At 44.4% G+C, this 23115-nt stretch overlaps 1 protein-coding gene across 1 annotated transcript in view; it reads right to left on the bottom strand.

The window, feature by feature from the left end:
- Positions 1-23115, bottom strand: part of CMTR1 (cap methyltransferase 1) — a 57510-nt gene that overhangs the window by 26689 nt on the left and 7706 nt on the right. The window contains exons 3-13 of the mRNA XM_007197933.3: positions 19655-19806; positions 18000-18158; positions 15089-15181; positions 13609-13680; positions 12381-12475; positions 12186-12258; positions 6985-7183; positions 6103-6221; positions 3827-3923; positions 3372-3504; positions 2504-2683 (exon numbers count right to left, since the gene is read on the bottom strand). Of these exons, the coding sequence (XP_007197995.1) occupies positions 2504-2683; positions 3372-3504; positions 3827-3923; positions 6103-6221; positions 6985-7183; positions 12186-12258; positions 12381-12475; positions 13609-13680; positions 15089-15181; positions 18000-18158; positions 19655-19806 (1372 nt within the window). The remainder of the gene's footprint in view (positions 1-2503; positions 2684-3371; positions 3505-3826; positions 3924-6102; positions 6222-6984; positions 7184-12185; positions 12259-12380; positions 12476-13608; positions 13681-15088; positions 15182-17999; positions 18159-19654; positions 19807-23115) is intronic.

Here is a 23115-nt window from a genome sequence, read left to right as displayed (position 1 = left end):
ATTCCTAGACACTAATGATGAAAAATCTGAAAGAGAAATTAAGGAAACACTCCCATTTACCACTGCAACAAGAAGAATAAAATACCTAGGAATAAACCTACCTAAGGAGACAAAAGACCCGTATGCAGAAAACTATAAGACACTGATGAAAGAAATTAAAGATGATACAAACAGATGGAGAGACATACCATGTTCTTGGATTGGAAGAATCAACATTGTGAAAATGACTATACTACCCAAAGCAATCTACAGATTCAATGCAATCTCTAACTAGAACAAAAAATTTCACAATTTGTATGGAAACACAAAAGACCCCGAATAGCCAAAGCAATCTTGGGAAGGAAAAACGGAGCTGGAGGAATCAGGCTCCCGGACTTCAGACTATACTACAAAGCTACAGTAATCAAGACAGTATGGGACTTCCCTGGTGGCACAGTAGTTAAGAATCCGCCTCCCACTGCAGGTGACACAGGTTTGAGCCCTGGTCCGGGAAGATCCCACATGCCGCGGAGCAACTAAGCCCATGCACCACAACTACTGAGCCTGTGCTCTAGAGCCCACAAGCCACAACTACTGAGCCCACATGCTGCAACTACTGAAGCCCACGTGCTGCAACTACTGAAGCCCACGTGCCTAGAGCCCGTGCTCCACAACAAGAGAAGCCACCGCAATAAGAAGCCTGTGCACTGCAATGAAGAGTAGCCCCCGCTCGCCACAACCAGAGAAAGCCTGCACACAGCAACGAAGACCCAACACAGCCAAAAACAAATTTAAAAAAAAAGACAGTATGGTACTGGCACAAAAACAGAAATATAGATCAATGGAACAGGATAGAAAGCCCAGAGATAAACCCACACACATATGGTCACCTTATCTTTGATAAAGGAGGCAAGAATATACAATGGAGAAAAGACAGCCTCTTCAATAAGTGGTGCTGGGAAAACTGGACAGCTACATGTAAAAGAATGAAATTAGAACACTCCCTAACACCATACACAAAAATAAACTTAAAATGGATTAAAGACCTAAATGTAAGGCCAGACACTATAAAACTCTTAGAGGAAAACATAGGCAGAACACTCTATGACATAAATCACAGCAAGGCCCTTTTTGACCCACCTCCTAGAGAAATGGAAATAAGAACAAAAATAAACAAATGGGACCTAATGAAACTTAAAAGCTTCTGCACAGCAAAGGAAACCATAAACAAGATGAAAAGACAACCCTCAGAATGGGAGAAAATATTTCCAAATAAAGCAAATGACAAAGGATTAATCTCCAAAATTTACAAGCAGCTCATGCAGCTCAGTATCAAAAAGACAAACAACCCAATCCAAAAATGGGCAGGAGACCTAAATAGACATTTCTCCAAAGAAGATATACAGATTGCCAACAAACACATGAAAGGATGCTCAACATCACTAATCATTAGAGAAATGCAAATCAAAACTACAATGAGGTATCACCTCACACCAGTCAGAAAGAATGTCCATCATCAAAAAATCTACAAACAGTAAATGCTGGAGAAGGTGTGGAGAAAAGGGAACCCTCTTGCACTGTTGGTGGGAATGTAAATTGATACAGCCACTATGGAGAACAGTATGGAGGTTCCTTTAAAAACTAAAAATAGAACTATCGTATGACCCAGCAATCCCACTACTGGGCATATACCCTGAGAAAACAATAATTCAAAAAGAATCATGTACCACAATGTTCATTGCAGCTCTATTTACAATAGCCAGGACATGGAAGGAACTTCTCTGGGAGACCTGGGATTGTACTCTTAGAAATGACCTTTACAACACCTGTTTGGCCCTCCTAAGAAAGCACTTCTATTGATTCATTGCCACTATACAACTCTCCAACCTATCTAGAAAACTGTTCAATAAGGCTTGCCCACTTAGCAAATTGAGCCAACTGTCACAACTTTAAATTATCACCACTAACAGGGAAGGGGGAAAACAATTAATGAAGGTTAAAAAAAAAAAAAAAAACACCGGTATTCACATGGCCTATTTGGGGAACTCATGGACTGGAAAAAGCTTTGGTAACAGAAATTTCCAAAGCATGTTATATACTTGCTTTCCAGCCGTCTCTTGCTTCCAACCAGGGGACTTCACAGGGCAACAAATTATGATGGCCTTTTACAAATGGAAGCAATTAAAGGGAAGTTACTCCTTCCTCTGAGGACACAGAACAAGTCTGCTCTCTGTCAAGTTTCACTATCATACTCAGGCTCCCATGGGCAGGGGTATGCCAACCAGGCTCCCACTGGCCACCCTTGTGACAGAGCATGGGAGCAGGATGAAAGTCCTCAAGGTACCCAAAGTCCCAGGGAGCCCTGGAATGAGCAGACCAATCCCCGTTACCAATTTTTCAAAATTAACAAAGTGATACCAAGAGCCGGTCATTCAGTCCTTCATTCTCTGGTCTTTCTTGATAGCCCAGTGGTGCCAGCAAAAAAAAAAAAGAAACAAAGAAAAAAACACATTGGTTTGCTTACCTTTCGTTGGACCGTATCACGTAGTCAGTAAATTCATGGTCTCCCTTGATCACCTCCAAGGGGACCACAAGGTTGACGTCGGAATCGGTGTTCCGCAGCTGGTTGAGTTTAATATTGACTGAGAAGAGGTAATCCCGCACGTCATCGATGCCCACCTTCAGGCCCTTGCACACCACATACCTGGCAGGAGATACCCTGTCACTCCACTGAGCAAGGGCTTCCCTCACTTTTCCCTTCCCCAATCCCCTTGCTGAGTCATGAAGCTCTTGTCTAGGCACAAAGAACAGCACAGTCTGTGTGTTGCAAAGTTCACCTCAAATCCTTTCTTTTTATGTTGGGCTGTATTTCTACTCTCTATGGCTGTGGTTCCCAACTGCCCTGTGCCAGGTTGGCTGCATCACAGTCACCTGGGAAGTCTGTTAAGTTAAAGACAATCGGACTCTCCAGGGATAGGGCCCAGAAATCTGCATTTTTAACAAGCCACTTAGAAATTCGGATTGGCCACATCTTCTCTCACATCGTGTATGGACACTGTGTCCCACCTGGGATGCCAACAGTGACTCTGGTTAGTGGCCCACTTAGTTAGTCCCTCCAGGTGACCGTTCTATTGGTCTCCTTCTCCCTCCCAGGACAAGCCAAGGATCGCCCACGTAAGTGTGGTGAATAAGGTTTGTGGAAAAGGAGGCAGAGGCTGAACGGTACATCGAAGAACCATTAAAATCCAAATCCTGACTCCTCTTGGCTCCAATCACTTCTTTTAAGTCAAGGTTTTTAATGTAGCTTGAGTGGTCATGCCAGAGATGCACCAGGATTTGCTGTTCTGACATTTAGCCAACTAGTCTGATTAAAATGGAGAGGAAAGCCTCACCTCTCTGAGTTGGCAGGACGGCTGGTGATCGGCTTAAAGAGACATACTCGTTCAAAGCAGCAGTACAGCAGGTAGACGAGCCCCACACTGAAAGGTGTGAAGAGGTCAAAGGTTTTACAGATGAAGTGGCCTCCTAGATTAGAGAGAAAACACCAGTAGCAGTCAGCAGCTTCCATTCCAGAAGGTGGGTAAGGCGGTCTCAGGGAGCATGACGACGTCAGGGACCCAGCAGCTGGGTCCATTAACGTCACAGGCAATGTAAGGAAAAGACTCAGTTTTAGAGGGGACTTTGGGGATTCTATGGCACCTTTTCCCCTACATTCCTCATTCAGCCACCTGTCACCTAATATAAGCAGACTGTTTTTTAACTTCCAAGCCAACCCCTATACATGCTCTTGTCCAACAGGGCCTCTAAGAGGTGGGTCCGGGTGGGGAGACAGCAGAGGCAGTGTCACCTGTCCGGACAACGGACAGCGCCATGAGGAACTGACAGAGCAGCAGCTGTTTGCTGAGGATCTCCTGCAGGTTCTCCTGTCCCTCCACTGAGAAACCCTGAAATGAGAGCACAAGGACCAGGGTAGAAAACAGAAGTGATGAGGACTGAAGAGAGTACTCCTACCTCATCTTCCCTGAGATTTCTTGAAGTGTTTTCATTGATCTCCACCATCTGACTGATAAAGATACAGCTTGGTGTTTAGATTCTTTGGCGTGGTCACATGGCTCACTGTGGTGAAGACAGCACCTGGGACCCAGGCCTGACTACTGAGCCAGGGCTGTTTTCCTGCTCTATCACTCCCGGAGATAGAACCAAGTCTGCTCCTCCAAGGAGATGGTCCAGAAAATTTTAAAACTCACGTGGGAATCCAAGGGCCTTGTCATCAACTGAAACAGAAGGTCTTCATATTCAAGATCAAAGTTGTGTTTAAAGCACCTACATTTAGGACCCAGTATCAATTTCTTAATAAGAACTGTTAACAAACTGTTAACAGTTAGCAGTACGGCAGAACAGAGGCAAAATACGCTAGTCACAGGCCAACTACAAGATACGCTAGTCAAAATACGCTAGTCACAGGCCAACTACAAGATAGGAAACTGAATGCCCTGGTGAATCCAATGAGACCCAGGGAGTACATGTGGCCTGAAACTCTGCAGGGGCTCGCTCAGTCGTGGGCTGACCACCGAACAGGCCCTAATCTAGTGACAGGAGAAAAGTTAGCATAACTCTGACAGTCACAGTAATCTCTCTTTCTCTGCGGACCAAGGATTTATTCACAACACCCCCTTTCCTGTCCCAAGACCATGGAGCCTCTCCCTCCAGCTGGCAGTGTCTCTGGCCAGGGTGTTTGTTCAAAGAATGTACATTGCTATTCTTGGAGTGGTCTCCCTCTCTGTGAGATCCCAGCAGGAAGCAGACAGCCATGCTCACACAGAAGTGAAGGAGGCCAGGGGCTGTGATAGGAAGAGAGGGGAGTTGTTGTTTAATGGGTACAGAGTTTCAATTTTGCAAAATGAAAAAGTTTTGGAGATCTGTCTCACAATAGTGTGAATATATTTAACACTACTGAACTGTAAACTTAAAAACGGTTGCAATGGTAAATTTTACGTTATGTGTTTTTCATCACAATAATTAAGAAAAGTAAAGAGGCTGGCCTCCATTAAGCTGGGCCCAGCCTGGCCAGGTCTCCAGAATCAAAAATGTTTAGCAACGTCTTCCAGATTTACAGATGCTTCTTAAAATGCATGCCTGTTTATAGGGGAAACAGACAAACAAATAAACCAGCCACACAGGTCACCAGTCTAAGCTGCCTAAGCCAGAAGGACAATCCTTGAGTTTGCCACTCTAGCTGACAAACTGCAAGGCTGCCTGCCTCCCAAGCACTATCAGATCCCTCAAGCACAGGTGAAGCAGCCCCTCCCTCCCCTCCACCCATGCCTGTCTATCTGCTGTCCCCTGCTGTGCACAAAGCTTTGGTGAGTGAGGTGCATGTTCAGATCCTGTGCTGAGAGCCTAAACATTTCTTCACCTCCCCACAGGGCTACTGCTTGAAAGGGGCTCCAGAGGCTCTTCTCAACTCTGGCCATGTGACCCTGGAGCAACTGCGACGTTCTCTGACCCTCCTCTACACTAATTTGTGGCTCATTCCAGAAAAGACTACCTGCAGCATCAGATTACTAGGTGAGAAAGCCACAGGGGACTTGCCTCTATATATCAAATACCTGCCCGAGAAACAGGCGACTTGAATATTCACTTTAGCCCAGCGATTGACCGAGCCTCCTGTGGAGTCCCGGAGGACTCCTTTGAGCTGCTGCCTTTGGTTATGTGGTCACCTATTAGCCCATCCAGAGGCTTAGGAGAGGCCATGTGTAGACAGCCTCTACCAGGAGCAGCACCCAGGTGACAAATGACGGGAATGTTCTTCCCGGTCAGCTCTGCCTAGCTCATCTTAGTCATGGCCCCCCTCTCACCATGTCTCATAGCCAACCAAGGCCCTTTGAAGAAGTGAGCTAAGAAGGTCCACTTGCTCCAAGCAAAGATGCCCACAACATCACAGCCTTGACAAAGTTACCACTGAAAAGATGCACAAAAAGAATAAAAACATACATCACACATCCCTACTATCTGCCCTTCCAGGGCAGCTAAAGGACCAAACCAAAACAAACAAAACCAGTTCTCAAGCCTCTAACATGATAAATCCCTAAAGCATCACCCTATGAAGAGCAGGTCACCTACCCCATCAGCCATCAGAAAGTGGACACCCTTGCGATCTGTGTTATCCAGGACAAAATTCCGAAAAGCAGTGATGTTCTCCGGGCGGGTGATGTCTCCATCTCCATCGATCCCACCCTCACCTGACGAGACACAAGATTCACATTTAGCTCATCTGCCCTGTGCATCCCTGGAGCAGGGACACAAGCTCTCTGGGACTGTGAACACAGGTACCAGGTGGACCTCGAGGCCCAGGAGAAAAGCCCCTGTGAGGAGCAACTCACTGAAGGACCCATCATACAAGGCTGCCTTGCAGTGATGGACAGGAGGCAAAAACAGTGCCCTGCTATAATAAAGCAGATTTCAGAAGGAGCTGACCAGCCAAGAGTCATCAACTGAAACAGAAGGTCTTCATATTCAAGATCAAAGTTGTGTTTAAAGCACCTACATTTAGGACCCAGTATCAATTTCTTAATAAGAACTGTTAACAAGGGACTTAGGATTTGCTGCCAAATCACAAAAAGCGAGACAGAGTGGAGGGAACTGCTGGAGGGTTGCTGAGCTGGCTGGAGATGGGTGTGGGTTTGTATGTGTTAATAACCCTGCCAGTTCTCAGCCAGAGATCAGGCAGTTTCATTATCTCCTGTCACCACAAGAGAAGAAAGGAGGAATTAATATGGCTCTGATGAGAGTTTGCCTAGTGGAGTATTTAACCTGTACCCACAGGCCTGGGGTAAAAAGGGACAGTCTAGAGGGAACCGAGACCTTCATGACATTGGCTGGGGAACCCCAGACTCAGAGACCTGGGAAAGAAAACATGGCAAGTGGATAATAACTACTTCTGACCTAAAGTCTCCAAAGAGAACTGGCTCTCATAGCCCCCGGTACCCTCCTCCACGTCCCTACCGTAGTAGGGTTCGAAGAGCTCACTGGAGGCCGAGTAGAAGTCTTCCAGCTTAAAATCGTTAGGACCCTTCAGAGTCATTCCAAAGCCCTTTGCGTGCCACTTCTTCCTCCACAGCACATACTCCGAGAAGCCACCTGGGCCTGCACAGACGTCAGCAAAGTATAGAAGCTCAGCTTCCCGGTCCTTCACCAGTGGTTTCTGCAAAGGCAAGTGGAAGTCAGGGGAGGAAGGGAAAAAAGATGGCTAAATGGGGAGCAGGAAAGAGAAGGCAGGGGGAGTAAAATAAGCCTTTCAGCAAGCACAATACAGAGTTCCTGTGGCCAGAGCCACAAGCGCCCGGAAACGTGTCCTCTGTGATCACTGCCCTCCAAAGTTTTTGCCCATGCCCACCTCAAAACACCCCTGATGCCTTTCAACCCACCAGGCCTAGCTCAGACTCCTAATAAAAACATCTTAATGGGCATCTAAGTGTGCATTTTTTATTTCTCAGCATCTTTTCCTCACCATATCCTGCCTTACAAGAGTCCAACTGAGCAGAATAGATGTTCTAACCCTACATTACAGATAGGGAAAAAGGGACCCCAAGACACAAAGCGACTTGTTCACAGACAGTCCGCATCAAAGCTAAATCAGAATCCCATCAGCCTGACCATTAGATGCAGGCTTTCCTGTCCAACCAAAGTCTGAGGGGCTCTCACATCACCCTCCCCCAGCCACAGGGCCTATCTTTCCAGATCATAGCCTCTGCTTCCCTTCTCCCCTTCCTCTGAGGCTCTCCCTTTTTTTTTCCAATTAACTTTTTATCATGGAATAATTTTAGACTTATAGATAAGTTGCAAGAATAAAGTTCGCATATACCCTTCACCCAGTTTTATTAACATCTTACATTGTCATTTGTCAAAACTAAGAAACTGACACAGGTACATTACTATTAACTAAAGTCCAGACTTGATTCGGATCTCGCTAGAGCCCTTGTTATGTTCCATGACCCCATCCAAGATACCACAGTGCATAGAGTCTCCTCCTTTTTAGCCCCCCCCCCCTCTCCTGCCTTTGCTCCTCTGCTAGCCAGGGCCTGGGCGGTGCACAGCTGGGAGCTGACAAGGTAGAGAGAACAGGAGACAATGGTGTGCAGCTTCCGGGCAGCCATCAAAGCACCACCCACCTAAGGAATAACTAATTTACAATAATCATTTGTATTTTTATTGGATTATAGTTTTGGCCACTTGAGTGGCTTTAACTCTTAATCTAAAATGTTGGGAGTTTCCTGGTGGCCTAGTGGTTAGGATTCCGGGTTTTCTCTGCTGTGGCCCAGGTTCGATCCCTGGTGGGGGAACTTAATCCCACAAGCCATGCGGCACGGCCAAATAAATCAATAAAATAAAATGTATGCTGAATGCGGACCTAGATTGTGTGTTTACACTTCTCTTCTACACACCTGGGCCCTAGATGATGAATTCTACTTGTCCCAACCCTCCACAGCAGAGAGGATAAACCATCTGCACTGGTGACAAGACATTGAGTTCTAGAGGGGGTGACTGCAGGGGACTCTCGTGAACATCCAGCAGAAAGGGGCTAAGGCAGCTCAGCCCTCTCTCTCTACAGGTTTGGCATGGCTGGGTGCTTGTCCAGAGCTCTGTAACTGCTAGATAAAGATCAGAAAGCTTCAGGGGAAACAGTTATAAGAAAGAAATGGAAACGCTGATGCTCACGACCCAGTCACTTTCTAGGTGACAAGGGCCTTGCCTCTGATGATGGTTATCTACCTTTATCAAAACAGTGAAAAAGTCTCAGGAGAAAGTGACTTTATCTAAAAATAAACTTCATCATCCTGTGACAAGCCCATTCAGCATGCTGGGATATATCAGTTCTTTCTCCCCTACCCCTGCCACTCCACCCTAGCATTCTTTGTTCCTGAGCCATCAGTTTTCATATTTTTGGATTATATTCACTTGCACACACACAAAAAGACCTAATGGCATTTGCCGAGAATATTACAGGGCACTTCCCACGCTGCAAAGTGGTAGTGAGGCAGGGGTCACAATTTTAAGGCCTGCACAGGCTAGAAAGAGTGAAAACATTGTTCCTCACCACTGGCCATGTCCTAGCCCCAGGCTCCAGCCTCTCTGGGTGAGCAGATGGCCCAAAGGAAGACTAGGAGGAGGAAGGTGAATGAATCAATGAAAGCATCTCACCTCCAAGAAGAGAGCATAAATATGATCTGTTCTGTGATTTCAAGATGTGTCACACCCTCACAGGCCACAGCCAGAAGGTCCTTTCATAGAAAGGACATCTGGGATTCTCACCTCTGCCATTTACTGGCTGTGCAGTCAAAGGCAAGTCCATAATTTATGTCTTTAAGCTCGAGCTTCCTCAACTGTAAACTAGGACTAATGCAGGTTATTTTTTAAGGCTATTAGAGGATTAAATGAAGTACCATATGTCAAAGACCTTTAGAAACTGTACAATACTAAACAAACGTAAGATAACATTATATTCAACTAGATGAACTTCCTTAGAGTCAAAACTCTGGTCCCGTCCATCCTTTTGTCTTTGCAATGCCTAGCACTGTGCTCCACATGCAGCGGGCACTTCGTAAGTGCTGTCTAATTTCTTCTAAGACAGCACTGAAACTTAAAGATCTATATTCAGTTTTTGTCTCCTGTTACGCTTCACAGCCAATGTTTTCTTACCTCAACAATAAGCCCAAGCACACAAGTCCCTCACATAACGTTTTGGTTTATAATATGCTTCCATATACCCAAAGAATCTAAATTCCCTTCTTTCCCTTGTCCCTTCCAATTCTTGTTTATGATTTCTTTATTTCCCTACCCTAGCCTCTTTTCTCCTTTTTCCACAACCTGCAGAAGCAGAAACACACTGAAAAACCTCGGAGACCCTCCCTCTGGCTTCCCACCTCCAACCTCCTCACCCTTTCCCAAGCTTCAAGTTCTCCACACTCTTATTCTGTAATTCGCCTGATCCAAGAGCCACTGAGACCCTGGCAAACCTGGGCATGTGCCTGGGGCTTCCACCACTCCCAGCTCTAGAGTGTCTCACCTGAAAAACACACCAAGCCTGCCGGGCTTGGCTGTCACTCTGGTCCTCGGGGGAAAACAGAGGTGAAAAGAGAGAAGAAAACACTAGGAGCTGAAGAGAAATCACTTTTTATAGTGGAGCGTAGAAGAACATCTCTGAAAGGGCAATTCTCCATGGCCACTATCAATCAATTCAAGTCAAGAAGCTGCCTGAAGCATCACAAACACGGCTGCCTTTTCCTATGTAACTAATATCTCCACCCTCGACCTGAATGGGACAACCCTGATGCCTACTTCATTTTCCTGACAGCCAAAGACAATAACCAGAAACCAGTTGCTGGAGGCGTTTAACATTAAAAAGCCCAAAGTGATGCTGTGACTTCCCAGCAGCTTAACAGAGTTCCTTTGCCAGGCAGGGGTTTAAAAGAAATCATTTGGAGCTCAAAAAATTAAATCAACATTACATCAACCTAATTTTCTCAAGATGCTAATTCTAAGAGCTCTTTTGTGCAGCTTGCTGGTACTGTAAAATGGGGAGGAAGACCTGGGAGAGAGAAATAACTAAAGACTGGAGGGGTCCACCTACCAGTTTCGCCAGCACTGAAGAAGCAGTCAGGTAGGTGAAGCCGAAACATTAAAGAATTGGAAAACAAGTTTCTTTAAGCAGTGGATAATCAGGGCCTAGTAGAAGGAGGGTAAGTGAAGCAGAAACAGGTTCGGGAACAGCTGGCTCCTGGCCCCTTCACTGTCAGAGAGAACTGACTTTCTAGGACTGGGTAAAAATGCTTTGAAACCCTGAAGGGAATGTTAGAATGAAATTTCCTTTTTTCTTTCTCTATCATTATGGAGGGTCTGTGTTCAGAAAAATGACATGTAGCAAAGTAGAAAATCATTTTGCTCTACCACTTCTTGAGAAGGGCCAAAGACTGGTAATTATGATCCCACACAAAGCTTGTTCAGAGAGGCAGAAAGGGAAGTGGCCACATTTGAAATCACAGATTTTAGAGCTGGAACAAATCTTAAGAGTCTTTTGGTCCTGCCCCAGCCCTCTGGCAGGTTAGTAGGGCTAATTTCAGAGATGAGACAGCTGAGACCCAAAGAAGGTATGAACCTAAGTGACACCACCTGCGACTAAGTGCTGCACTCCATGCCCGCCCTCAACCCTCACTGAACACAGCCTAGATCTTCAGACACAATATTGATTTTAAATAGACCAATGAAAGAACCCAGATGCCCACATTTCATTCAACACTCAAACATTTCCCAGAGTACTGCCCTCTCATACCAGAAACAGCAACCAAATCAGATGAGGTCACAAGTTTCAATTTGGAACACTCACTGTAAGGACTGTATACAGTCATCCCACAGCATCTGCAGGGGATTGGTTTCAGGACCCCTGCAGCCACCAAAATCTGCAGATGCTCAAGTCCTTTATATAAAATGGCAGTGTACAGTCGGCCCTCTGTATCCGTGGATGCAGAACCTACAGACACGGAGGGCTGACTGTACTCAGACTCTACCTCATCCATGGTAGGAAGAAGGCAGGGGAAAGCTCCCTGGTGGCAACTGGCCTCCACACATCAATGAGCACAGAAAGGCTTTACAAACCCCCAACCCTGTACCCTTATCAGCTCTCAAGTCCACCAGAATTTCCAGAACACAAGCACCATGGGGAAAGGGATCACGTCTATCTCCTTCAAAATTATATTCCTGGTACTGTGCCTGGCAAAAAGTCGGGGTTTTGATAAATACATGTTTAATGAATGCAGGAGGGAGGCCTGTGCTCTAGCTCATGGCCTCCTCTCCCTGCCTCCTAGGCCTACAGATGCACAGATGCTGATTTTGTCAGGAATGCCCCTTCTCCACCCCTGCAAGCCCTGCTGCCTCCACTTAGAGTGAGCAGCAGGGTCTGCAGAGTTGGGGGGTGGGACTCAGGGCCCGAAGCCCTAGAGACAGCTGCTTACTGGGGCACTCCTGGGACCACAGGAAGCACTGTGGAACCCTACCTGAAGAGCTCAAAGCAAAATATATCTCTTTCACAAAATACATCTCTATCACCTAGCAGGAATACTCTCCTAGCACTGCACAAATGGCAATGTCTGAACCACTGAAGCTCAAGCTCATTTGGCACTGTGAATTCAGAAGCAAAATCTTGTTCTCACCCCATAAGAGTCCCTCGGATTTGTAAACATGCGGTCGAACACAAAATCCATGTTAGCCATCTTCATTGCCGCCCTGCAACAAAGCAAGACAGAAAAGTGTGCCTCAGTACCAGACATATGGAGAGCTAAGGCTCAAATGAAAAGGTAGAACAGTGTACATTCAGGTGGGGGGCGGGGGAAGAAATGTCAGCAAACCTGTTTAGGAAGAAGACTCCTCGGATCATCTCGTAGGGATTGGCCCGGGTCCGAGCTCGCCGCATCTCCTCCCCATCCAGGATATCAAACACATTCTGCCCAGAGAGAATCAGAACCTGAAGGTCAGCATCACCCTTTGGGATGAAACAGGTGTCTTAACGAGCTTGAGGGGCCTGATTCACAGCCCTCTGAAGAGCTAGGCTCCTGCCGTATCCCAGTTCTGAAATGACCAGATGTGTGACCCTAGACAAGTCACTCAATCACTCTGACCCTCAACTACCTCACCTGTAAAATGGTACAAAATAAAAGGGAAGTAAGCATGTGCCTGGCACATGGTAAGTGGTTAATAAATGGCACGGAGTCACCTCCTGGCACTGGTAATCCTCATAACAAATCTGCTTCTCCACTCCAGCAGCAACTTCCCAAGGGACCAGAGTTCTGACATGAAGGGTACCCAGAGAGTGGGTAGACAAACCAAGACCAGAGTTTTCTGAGGGTGCCTACCACACGGGAGGGAACCCTTCTCCGTTCTCTAATTTTCTCTCTGAAAAAAGAAAGCCTCACTTTACCTGAGTTCCAGTCACCTTAAGGATATTCCCAACACTCTGCCTGCCAGAAAAATAAGCTCTGTGAAGCTAGTCTGAGGTCTTGCCTTCTTCTCCAACCCACTTCCTCCTCAGTTTCCTTGGCTCATTCTGCCCCAGGCAATGCACTTCCTGACCCAAAGACAGGCCAAAAGACATCAAGGGGAGGGTAACACCAACTACTTTTAATTTTTACAACAACACTGGGAAGTGAGTATTTTCTCCCCAATTTATAGATGAGAAAACTCAAACTCAGAGAAGCTAAAGCAAGTGGCCCAAGGTCACACAGGAAAAAAAAAAAGCTGCTAAACTAGGATTTGAATTCAGCTCTATCTGATGCTACAGAATGATTCCGAACCTTTCACTATGCCAGGCCCCCTTCAGGATTACAATGAACCGACCCACTGAAATTAAGTGGTTCCTTTCCTGGCTACTGATCACAGGGATAGCACAACACTATCAGGGCAGGAGAGCCACCAGGAAAAAGGACACCTCACAGAAATGTACCAAGCTACCTATCTGATCTCAAGGAAAAATCTTAGCTAAACTTCAGCCTCCCCACAACTGACTCAAAAAAACAAGAAAAGCCCAGCACAACCCCTCACACAAAATCTTCAACTCCAGCTCTAGCCACAAGTCCTTACCTTACATTGCAACACACTGTGAAGCAGCTCTTCCCCGCAAAACTCTGTTTCATCTTCAATAATCATCTTTCTCTACAGGGAGAAGAAACCAATTAATAATGACCACGTGTGACTGTATTTGGGGGGATGGATGGGGAAACTAAGGTTCTGAGTGAGTAGAGCAAAAGGGGCCAAAGAACATCAATCCCTGAAGGGCGGGAAAAAGAAAATCCCAAATCCCTCTGGCTCTAGTCCAGATGACTGTGAGATGAAGCAGCCCCCTGGGTACTCTGACTAGAGCACCATATGGATACAAGACTCATGAATGCTGAGGCTGAGAAAAGCAAACAGGAAGGAGATGTCCAAGCTGTCTGTCCCTAGAGTGTGGAGGCAGAAGGATGGGGAATGCCCCAAATGACAGAAGCCTTTCCCTCAACCAGGAAGCCTCTTGCTCTGTGATGAGTACGAAGGCAGGATCCCAGGCACTGACCTGGTAGTGTCACAGAAAACAAGGGTGAGGGAGCCCCATGGGGATGTCAAGTCCAACTTCATGTCTGAGTGAGGCTACCTCTAAATCAGTGATGCTCAAACTTGGCGTTCTCAGGTTTACACTCTTCAAGACCACTGAGGACCCCCAAAGAGCTTTTGTTTATGTAAGAGATATGTGTATATATATTAGAAGTTAAAACCGAGAAAATGTTTAAATATTTACTAATTTAGTTTAAAAGAAGATGGTATATTAACATAAATAACATTTTTATGAGAAAAAACTATATTTCCAAAAAAAAAATTTATTGAGAAGAGTGGCCCTGTTTTCCATTTTGCAAATCTCTCAATATCTGGCTTAATACACAGCAGCTAGATTCTCCTGTCCACATTTGCATTCAATTGGTCGTGATAGCACATGTCATGGTCACTGGAAAACTCCACTGGACACTTGTGAGAGAATGAGAATGAAAAAGGCAAATAACTTTTTAGTATCATTATTAAAATAACTTTGACCTGGTAGACCCCGTGAAAGGGTCATGGAGATCCCTGGAGGTCCCTACACTTTGAGAACTGCTCTCCAGACCATGCTGACTTGGTATAGCTATCTACTTTATTCTTGTAATTTTCCAGAAGGAGATTAAACAAATTTCCTCCGTAACAACTCCCTCAATACTTCCTGAGGACAGGGACAGTGCCTTTTTATCTACCTGGAACAGTGCCCAGCAGTGACCAGAATATACAGATGTATAATAAGCTACTCTAAAAAGCAACCAAGAGGAAGACAGAAGTTATGCATTTTGTGCTGCCCTGCAAGTTAAAGGAGGAAAAACCCTGTCTGCCTCATCTGCCAGGGGCATATCCGTAAAGCCCTTGACACACCTCCTTGATGCAGAATGCTCAGATTCACATTTTTCTTAAACTGTGAGTACACAATGTACACACCTGACTTGAGGAGGAGAAAAGTCAGGAGATAAGTGCCAAGAATTCAGGGTACATTTTCCTGAAATCCTACCTTTCCCACAACCATCCAATCGCTCATTTCCTGAGTGTCAGGAATTTCAGTGGTACATTCTGGGAACCATGACACCTGCTCACAGGCACTGGGCTACAAACAAAAGAGAGGCAAGTAAGTCAGGTAAGACAGACCCTCAGGGATATGCCCCAACTCACCAGGGCTTCCCCAAAACAATCAAGAGGGACTCAGAGTGAAAAGTGTCCAGGAAGCTGAGGCCACTGGCAGTGTCAAACATTAGAACTAAGAGCCAGAATTCTAAAGTTTAACTTCTGAAGGCCAGGTCCAATTCTGGTTTGAATCCTAAGAAATTTCCCCAACTTACAAAGTTTCTTTCATTTATTCCAATATTATTTGATGAATACCTACTGTGGGCTAAGAGCTCAGAATGCAGAATTAAAAAGATATGGTCCTTGGGACCTCCCTGGCAGTCCAGTGGTTAGGACGCCGCGTTTCCACTAGAGGGGGCACAGGTTTGATCCCTGGTTGGGAAGCCAAGATCCCGCATGCCATGCAACGTGGCCAAAAAAAAAAAAAAAAAGACATGGTCCTTAATTCAAGAGGCCTATAATCAGAGCAGTGGGGACACAGAGAAGTACACGTAGGATACAAGTCCATGATAAGGTAATTACATCAGGAAGACTCAGTGCAGTGAGTCTCACCTCCTGATGCCTTTCATTCCAAGACAGAGCAGAAACTGGCATCTCTAACGCTGCTTCCTCTTAATTTTTCAATTACTTTCCTTATCAAGCTAAAACAGTGGTTTTCATCCTGGCTATACATTAGGATCATCTGCAGACCTTTTAAAAAGTACTGATGCCTGGGCCCCACCCTCAGAGTATATGATTCTATTGGTCTGAGGTGGGGACTGGGTATAAGTATGTTTTTAGAAGTCTCCAAGTGATTCTAACATGCAGCCAGAACTAAGTTCACTGGGCTAGAAAGACATGGATTATAAAACCTAAACAGGTGGCTAACCTGCATTGGCAGCTCCACACATTCCCTCCAAGCAAGTGTGGAGAAGAGATTCACCACTGTGAATTGAAGCGATGAGATTAAAGGCAATATTACATGCTCTGAAAGGCATAAAATGGTATCACAATGCAAGGTCTTGAGGGCAAGCCAACCACCCTTAACAGAGAAAAAGTTTAAAAGAAAAATTACTGAAAACTTTGTCAATGAATCTGGCAGTCAATCATTGTTTCTCCCCCTGGTCAAATCCACCCCCGTTACACATAAATAGTTGTGAATTATAACCTCTCAAAAGAAGCTCATATACACTTTGGAGGCCCCTTTGGAGAGGAAAAGCAGACTCAATCTCCCCATGGAAGTCTGAACATTAAGGCTACCCACAAAGTGGACTTTGAAGCGTCACACCTTGCACTCCATATACCTGGGCTGCAGTGGCCACTGAGCACTCTCCGTGTGGTGACTCCAGGAACTGGGCATTCACCTCAGGCTGCCCAGACTCATCTACCTTAAAGAAGTGACCACCAACTAATAGTTGAGCCAAATTCTTAACCAAAAGACAGGACATCTTTTTTAAGAGAAAAAGTAAATTATGGTAAATGATAATTAGGACAGCCTTGCCTCAAAAAATTTTTTCATGGAATTCCCTGGTGGTCCAGTGGTTAGTACTCAGCACTTTCACTGCCACGGCCCAGGTTCAACCTCTGGTCGGGGGGAACTAAGATCCTGCAAGCCGTGCGCCACAGCCAAAAAAAAAAAATTCTTTTTTCCCAATAGCCTGTCTACATTAAAAACAGAGATTTTATGAGCAAATTTCAGATTCTAAGTTTAGCAAAGTTAGTTCTAATTCTGCCCCATTGAGAGGATAGGGACTCTTCACTTGTTTTCACACAAATGAGGACATGGAAAGCACGAAGTACTTCTGAGGTAAAAACCTACATCTAGCCCCAGTTACAAATATTTGCCCTATTCTGCCTGTCTCGTCTCCTCATAACTACAAGGCAACACAGCAGGACCACCCCCAGAACCCATTAGCTCTTGGCTTGTCGGCATCTTACTCTGACACCTTATTAGGCTTTTATCATGCACAGGATCACAGGACTTCTTTCCTGAACTGGAACATAAGTTCAGGAGGCAAATAAAATATCAATTTTCCAGAGTTCAGACCCACATCTGAAGCTCAACTACAGCAACTATGTGGAAGGCTAGATATCTGTGCTCTATTTTCTCTAGTTTCAACTCTATAATGGTAATATTTTACCATTATTTTTAGGTGCTTTTATTATACCGACTTCAAATCCTCTGTGGAATAAGGTAGGGCATAAATAAATAAATAAAAATAAAACCTCAACATTACCTGTGTCATGAAAAGGAATAGAGCCTCCTTTGGTATTCAGGGTTAAAACAAACTCATACCCAAGGAGATAAGCAGACTAAACCCACAACAGAAAAGCTATATGGCATAAACAAACACCTATTTAATACCGAGATGTCATAAACCTGTGGAGGTGCAAGGACCTTGGAGGGCACCTAATCCAGTCATTCACACAATGGGAGAGTAGGTCCTCATTTGGCCCCATCTGAATCCTTTCAGCAAAGGGAGCTCACTACCTCATTAGGCACCTTCGTCACTGGTGGAAAGCTGTATCTATTTATTAAAGTTCTTTGTGGAGACACACTCTGCTTTCTTGCATCTTACACCCACTGGTCTTAGACAGTCCTATGTGAAACAACAGGAAACAAATCCACATCCCACCATATCTCCCCCAGACTCCTGTTTTCCATTTTGGACACCCCAGTATCTTCCACATAAGAAACTAGTTCCAATCTCCACTAACCACCCTGATCATACTGCCTCTGGAGACTTCTAGTTTGTTAATGTTAATATGGCTTCATAAAGCCATGAATGGCTTTCCTGTCTCCTCCTCTCCATACCAGTTACCTCTGGCTCAGCTCGCCAGTCCACATTCAGCTCTTGGTCAAAGCCTTGCAGCGTCAGACCCAAGCCTCGTCGACCTTTCTGATTAGAGGCCTCAACGATGTCTTTCCGACCCTGGCTGTATTTACCCAATCCTTCACCTTCCTTGAAGCCCATCTTGGCCTGAAAAAGAGAAGTAATGGTGCATTTATATAAATAAACAGACATTTATTTAGCCCTTATCATGTGCCAGACATGTTAAACCCTGAGAAATATAAACGAGTAAGGCCTAAGGTTTTCCTTCTAGCCTAATGAAAAGAAGCATAAATAAGTAACTGCAGTTTAACTGTGGGCCCAGTGGCTGCCTATCCTGGAGGTGAAACTCTAGGGCAACTATAAGTTGGATAAATGAGAAGCGACCTCATAGCTGTAATTAAAGGCACCAAGAGTATATAATGAATCTCATTGGACATTTGCACAACTACCCTTCCAGCTAATTTGTCTGATTAAGTGAGAAGTAGATCCAGGGTAAAGCTGATAAAGAGAACATAATTTAAAATGGAACTGCTTCAAGCGGCAACTTCTAAACCTTACCCTTAACCAGTCAAATGGCCTTACTAGGCAAGGACAATGAGGGCTTGTAGGAGCCCACTTAATCAAGAGATTAACTGAAAAATCACTTCATGTAAAACTGAGGTATGGGAGATACTATAAGACTCTGGACAGAAACATTTTTTTAAATGTCACAACTAACTAAAAAGCTTACATTAAACTCTAGAGTCACTGAGCCCAGTTACATACCCCCAAAAACAGAGACCCGAATCCCAATACCCACACACCCTTGTCTAATAAAAGAACTCCTATCCTAAGAAGATCTAATTTACCCTAGAAGGTCTATATTCCATACGGAAGGGGCATTACCAGCTCAGGAGCCGGATGAAATTCCTACAGTAGCCACAAATCTTTCCCCAGGTCAAAGAGTCTGACTGAGTCACAAACTTCCCCATCTTCCACTTCCCCAAAGTTTTTGGCCCCAACCCAGAATCCTGACTATGACTTCAGAAGTGGCAGTTCTCATTCTTAAAGGAATCCAACAGAAAATGGAGACGTCCACTATAATATTCTTGAAGCTAGACAGAAGACAAACTTGGATTTTCCTAACCTTTGCACATACACTAAAGTCTCATAAGGAAAGCAGCAGATCTTCCTTTTCACCTTCTTTCTTGTGGTATACCAATGGGGTACTGAAGTTAGGAAGGAAAACTAGGCCCTCTTTTGGAAGTAATACAGAAGACTACTACTCCCATTTATTTTAGGCACCTAGGAGTGAGCAGGATTTTAGTCATTTCTTTTGAGATCACTCACTAGAGCAAAAAATCTCAGCGTGAAGCCTCTTTATCCACCGACACACATTCATGTGTTCACATATGCTCACAAGAACTCAGCTCTGGACAGGACAGGAGCAGCCACTGCCCATGGATGATTCAAATGTGATACTTCTATCAAGAGGGGGTCACACTCTCTCTACTAAACTACAGCAGCTCTCTACTAAACTAAAGCAGAGGAAAAACTCATGCCCTCACTTTGCTTCTTCTCCAATACCAATACAATTTCCCTTCTCTCACTCTGCTAGTAGAGCTTCAGAAACCCAACACAACCTAACCCAAGCCCTGACATACCATAAGCTTCTGGGACACACTGTTATACATGGAATAGCGAGAAGAAGTTCCCTCCACGAGAGAGTCTGCTTTGAATGCATCATCAAAAGAGTCAGAGCTGCGTTGCTTCCCCTCAGTCTCACTGTCAGACCCACTTAGGCTTGTAGCAGATGCTGCAAAAGAAAAAAGGAAGATGTTTTGGTGCGTTTATGGCACAATTTGCCTCTAGAAGTCCAAGTTTCATTTATTCAACTAGTGTTTAGTATATGCACTGCACACATAAAGTTCATTAAATGACCCAGGTCAAATGTATTCTCTACCTTTTACAAACTGTGTAATCTTGGGCAAGTCACTGAGGTTCCTAATGGTACCTGACACACAACAGGAGTTCAAAGTATCAGTTTTCCTTTCCCATCCCTTACAAAACTGGGATGCTAATACCTTCCTCATAGGGTTGTTTGAAGATTAAGTGAAAAAATGTATTTGAAAGTACACTGTCAGATATAAAATGTATTTATTGATGATATGACTGTTATTTCTGCTGCTATTTATTATTTGAAAATCAATTTCCAAACACTGATACCTGGTTTCATTTTCAACAATTCTATCACAGGACTAACAGTTTCTGATTGTTTAACCTCCTAGTTTCCTGTTTTCATGGTCCTTCAAACTTGTAGGTGAGATGGTGGGTCTACAGCACAGCCCCAGAGAAGAGCGGCTCACAGGGGGAAAGTGGGGAAGAGAAAGGGAGAAGTGAAGGGGGAGGGGAAGACAGGAAAGGAAAGAAAAAGAGAAGAAAAGAGAGGACAGGGAAGAGGGGGTGCTCAGGCAGCAACACCAACAGAGGTGGAGAGTAGAGGAGCTGAACTTAAAGGCTCCAGGAGGGAGCTGCCGGCCTGAGAGAGTCAAGCCACCATCTTCATTGTCAGCAACTTTGTTGCCAAAGTATTCCAAATAAGACCCACCTTAGCAGCTGCCAGAAGTGGTGCATTACCTGTCTCCTGGTCAAGTGGGATACTCCACAGTCTACATAGTCACTGTAACTGGGTCTTTCCCTATCTTTTATAGATACGTGAATCTCTTAACTTAAAAGATATTTCAGGACTTCCCTGGTGGCGCAGTGGTTAAGAATCCTCCTGCCAATGCAGAGGACATGGGTTCTAGCCCTGGTCCAGGAAGCTCCCACATGCCACAGAGCAACTAAGCCCGTGTGTCACAACTACTGAGCCTGTGCTCTACAGCCCGCGAGCCACAACTACTGAGCCCACATGCCACAGCTACTGAAGCCCGCATGCCTAGAGCCTGTGCTCCACAACAAGAGAAGCCACCGCAATGAGAAGCCCGCGCACTGCAACTAAGAGTAGCCCCTGCTCACCACAACTAGAGAAAGCCCACGCACAGCAATGAAGACCCAATGCAGCCAAAAATTAATTAATTAAATAATTTTTTTTTAAAAAAGATATTTCAGGGAATTCTCTGGCAGCCCAGTGGTTAGGACTCGGTGCTTCCACTGCCGGAGCCCAGGCTAGATCCCTGGTTGGGGAACTAAGATGCAGCAAGCCGCGCGGCGTGGCCAAAAAAAAAGATATTTCAACCCAATATAATTTTATTCAGGTAGTTCTTAAGGAAAACCCACCCAAATTTGGAAATAGATTGTATCTCAAAAATCTGGTAAACAGGGGACTTCCCTGGCCGTTCAATGGTTAAGATTCCACACTTCCACTGCAGGGGGCGAGGGTTCGATCCATAGTTGGGGAACTAAGATCCCGCATGCTGCTCTGCGTGGCAAAAAAAAAAAGAAAAATCTGGTAAACAATTTCTGCATATTCCCATTGAAAATGGTATTAAACTGCAAGCCAGGAGGAATGCAGAACAGGAAATAAGGGTGATAGTATCCAATCTGATCCCAAGGTTTGAGAAGCTGTATAGTGCTCAACAGTATACAAATCTCATTAATAAGTAATTGTGCTTATTTAAGAATAAAATTTTTTTAATTCTTCAATTTATGAATATTATTCTTACAAACATCTATCAGTTGTTAGGATATAAATGCTTGTTATTTAGACCTAAATACTTAATAAACTAAACTGTTAGGTATTTCTTTTGGTATTTTTAGGGCATGGGGAAAAAAGTTAAGGCAGCACTAAGAGTGCCAAAAACCAAGAAAACTTGGGAACCTCCCTCTGTATTGAAATGGTGAGATCACCGAGACACATTGTCAACTGAATAATAGAAGACCTAGACCATATTCATGAACATGGCATCCTAACTCTTGTGTACTAAAGAGGGACAATAAAAATATAAATTTTTATTTCTGGTCATTGCAAAAAGAGCTTTTGGAAGGAAAGATATAAAAGACCAATAAAAGTGATTATCCACACATGTGGGGTTGAGGCATGGAAAAAGAATACCAAAATGATTACTTGGAACGAGTGAAAGTGGAAGAAGTGAAACTTGATTTACATTTTTATATCACTAGAGTTTATATTGGCTATCATTTTATATTTTTGATTTATGAACCATGTGAATATATTATCTTAATTAAAAGATAATATTAATTATCTTAATTAAAATTTTAAATAAATGTAAAAAAAGAAAACTAACTTAGCAATGTAGCACAATTCCTTTAAGGAAGAAAGGAAGTCCCTGAGAAGAGATGTTGACTCAAAGTTTGGCTGCTTGTGGGAGGTATTTGCGGAAAGGCACAAAGGGCAGCCATGTAAAAAAATTATTTATATATACCCAAAATGGGCATTATACAGGTATTCATAACTTGAGGATTACATCCTAATTCTAAAGACTATCTGCACTGATCCATCCATTTCCCAGTGAGAACACAAACTAAGGGTTGACATTCAGAGAAGAGCGAAGTCTTCCCCAGCACCCCAGGCCTTCTCCCTTCCACGGTGCTCCAGTAGCACCAGTATTCATACCATCAGCACAGCACTCATCACACTGCCGGAGAGCTAGTTGTCACATGCCACCCCACTGGACAGGATCACTCCTAGAGAGCAAGGACTCTGCCACAACCAACATTCTATCTCCAACACTTGGACTAAGGCTTTGCATTTAATAGAAATTAATTAACTGCTCACTGTAGTGAATTTAAAGAACTGTCACCCAGTTGTCATCTTTGCTAAGCACCCACAAAGTGTACCTCAGGATATTTCCTCTTACAACACCTCATACATGCAGTGCAAGACGTTCAGCCCTCAAAAATATAAGGAAGGGTACATGTCATTATATATTTGCCCAAACCCATGGAGTGTACAACATCAAGAGTGAACCACAATATAAACTATGAACTCTGGTTGATAATGTTGTGTCAGCACAGGTTCATCAATGTAACAAATGTAGCACTCTGGTAAGAGACGGTGCTAATGGGAGAGGCTGTGCATATAGGGGCAGGGTGTGTAGGAGATACCTTTGTACTTTCAATTTTGCTGTGAACCTTAAACTGCTCTAAAAAAAAAAAAAAGAAG

Source organism: Balaenoptera acutorostrata, chromosome 10 (assembly GCF_949987535.1).
Source record: "Balaenoptera acutorostrata chromosome 10, mBalAcu1.1, whole genome shotgun sequence".
In the NCBI taxonomy this organism is placed as follows: Eukaryota; Metazoa; Chordata; class Mammalia; order Artiodactyla; family Balaenopteridae; genus Balaenoptera; species Balaenoptera acutorostrata.
This window is presented reverse-complemented; position numbering and strand designations above follow the sequence as displayed.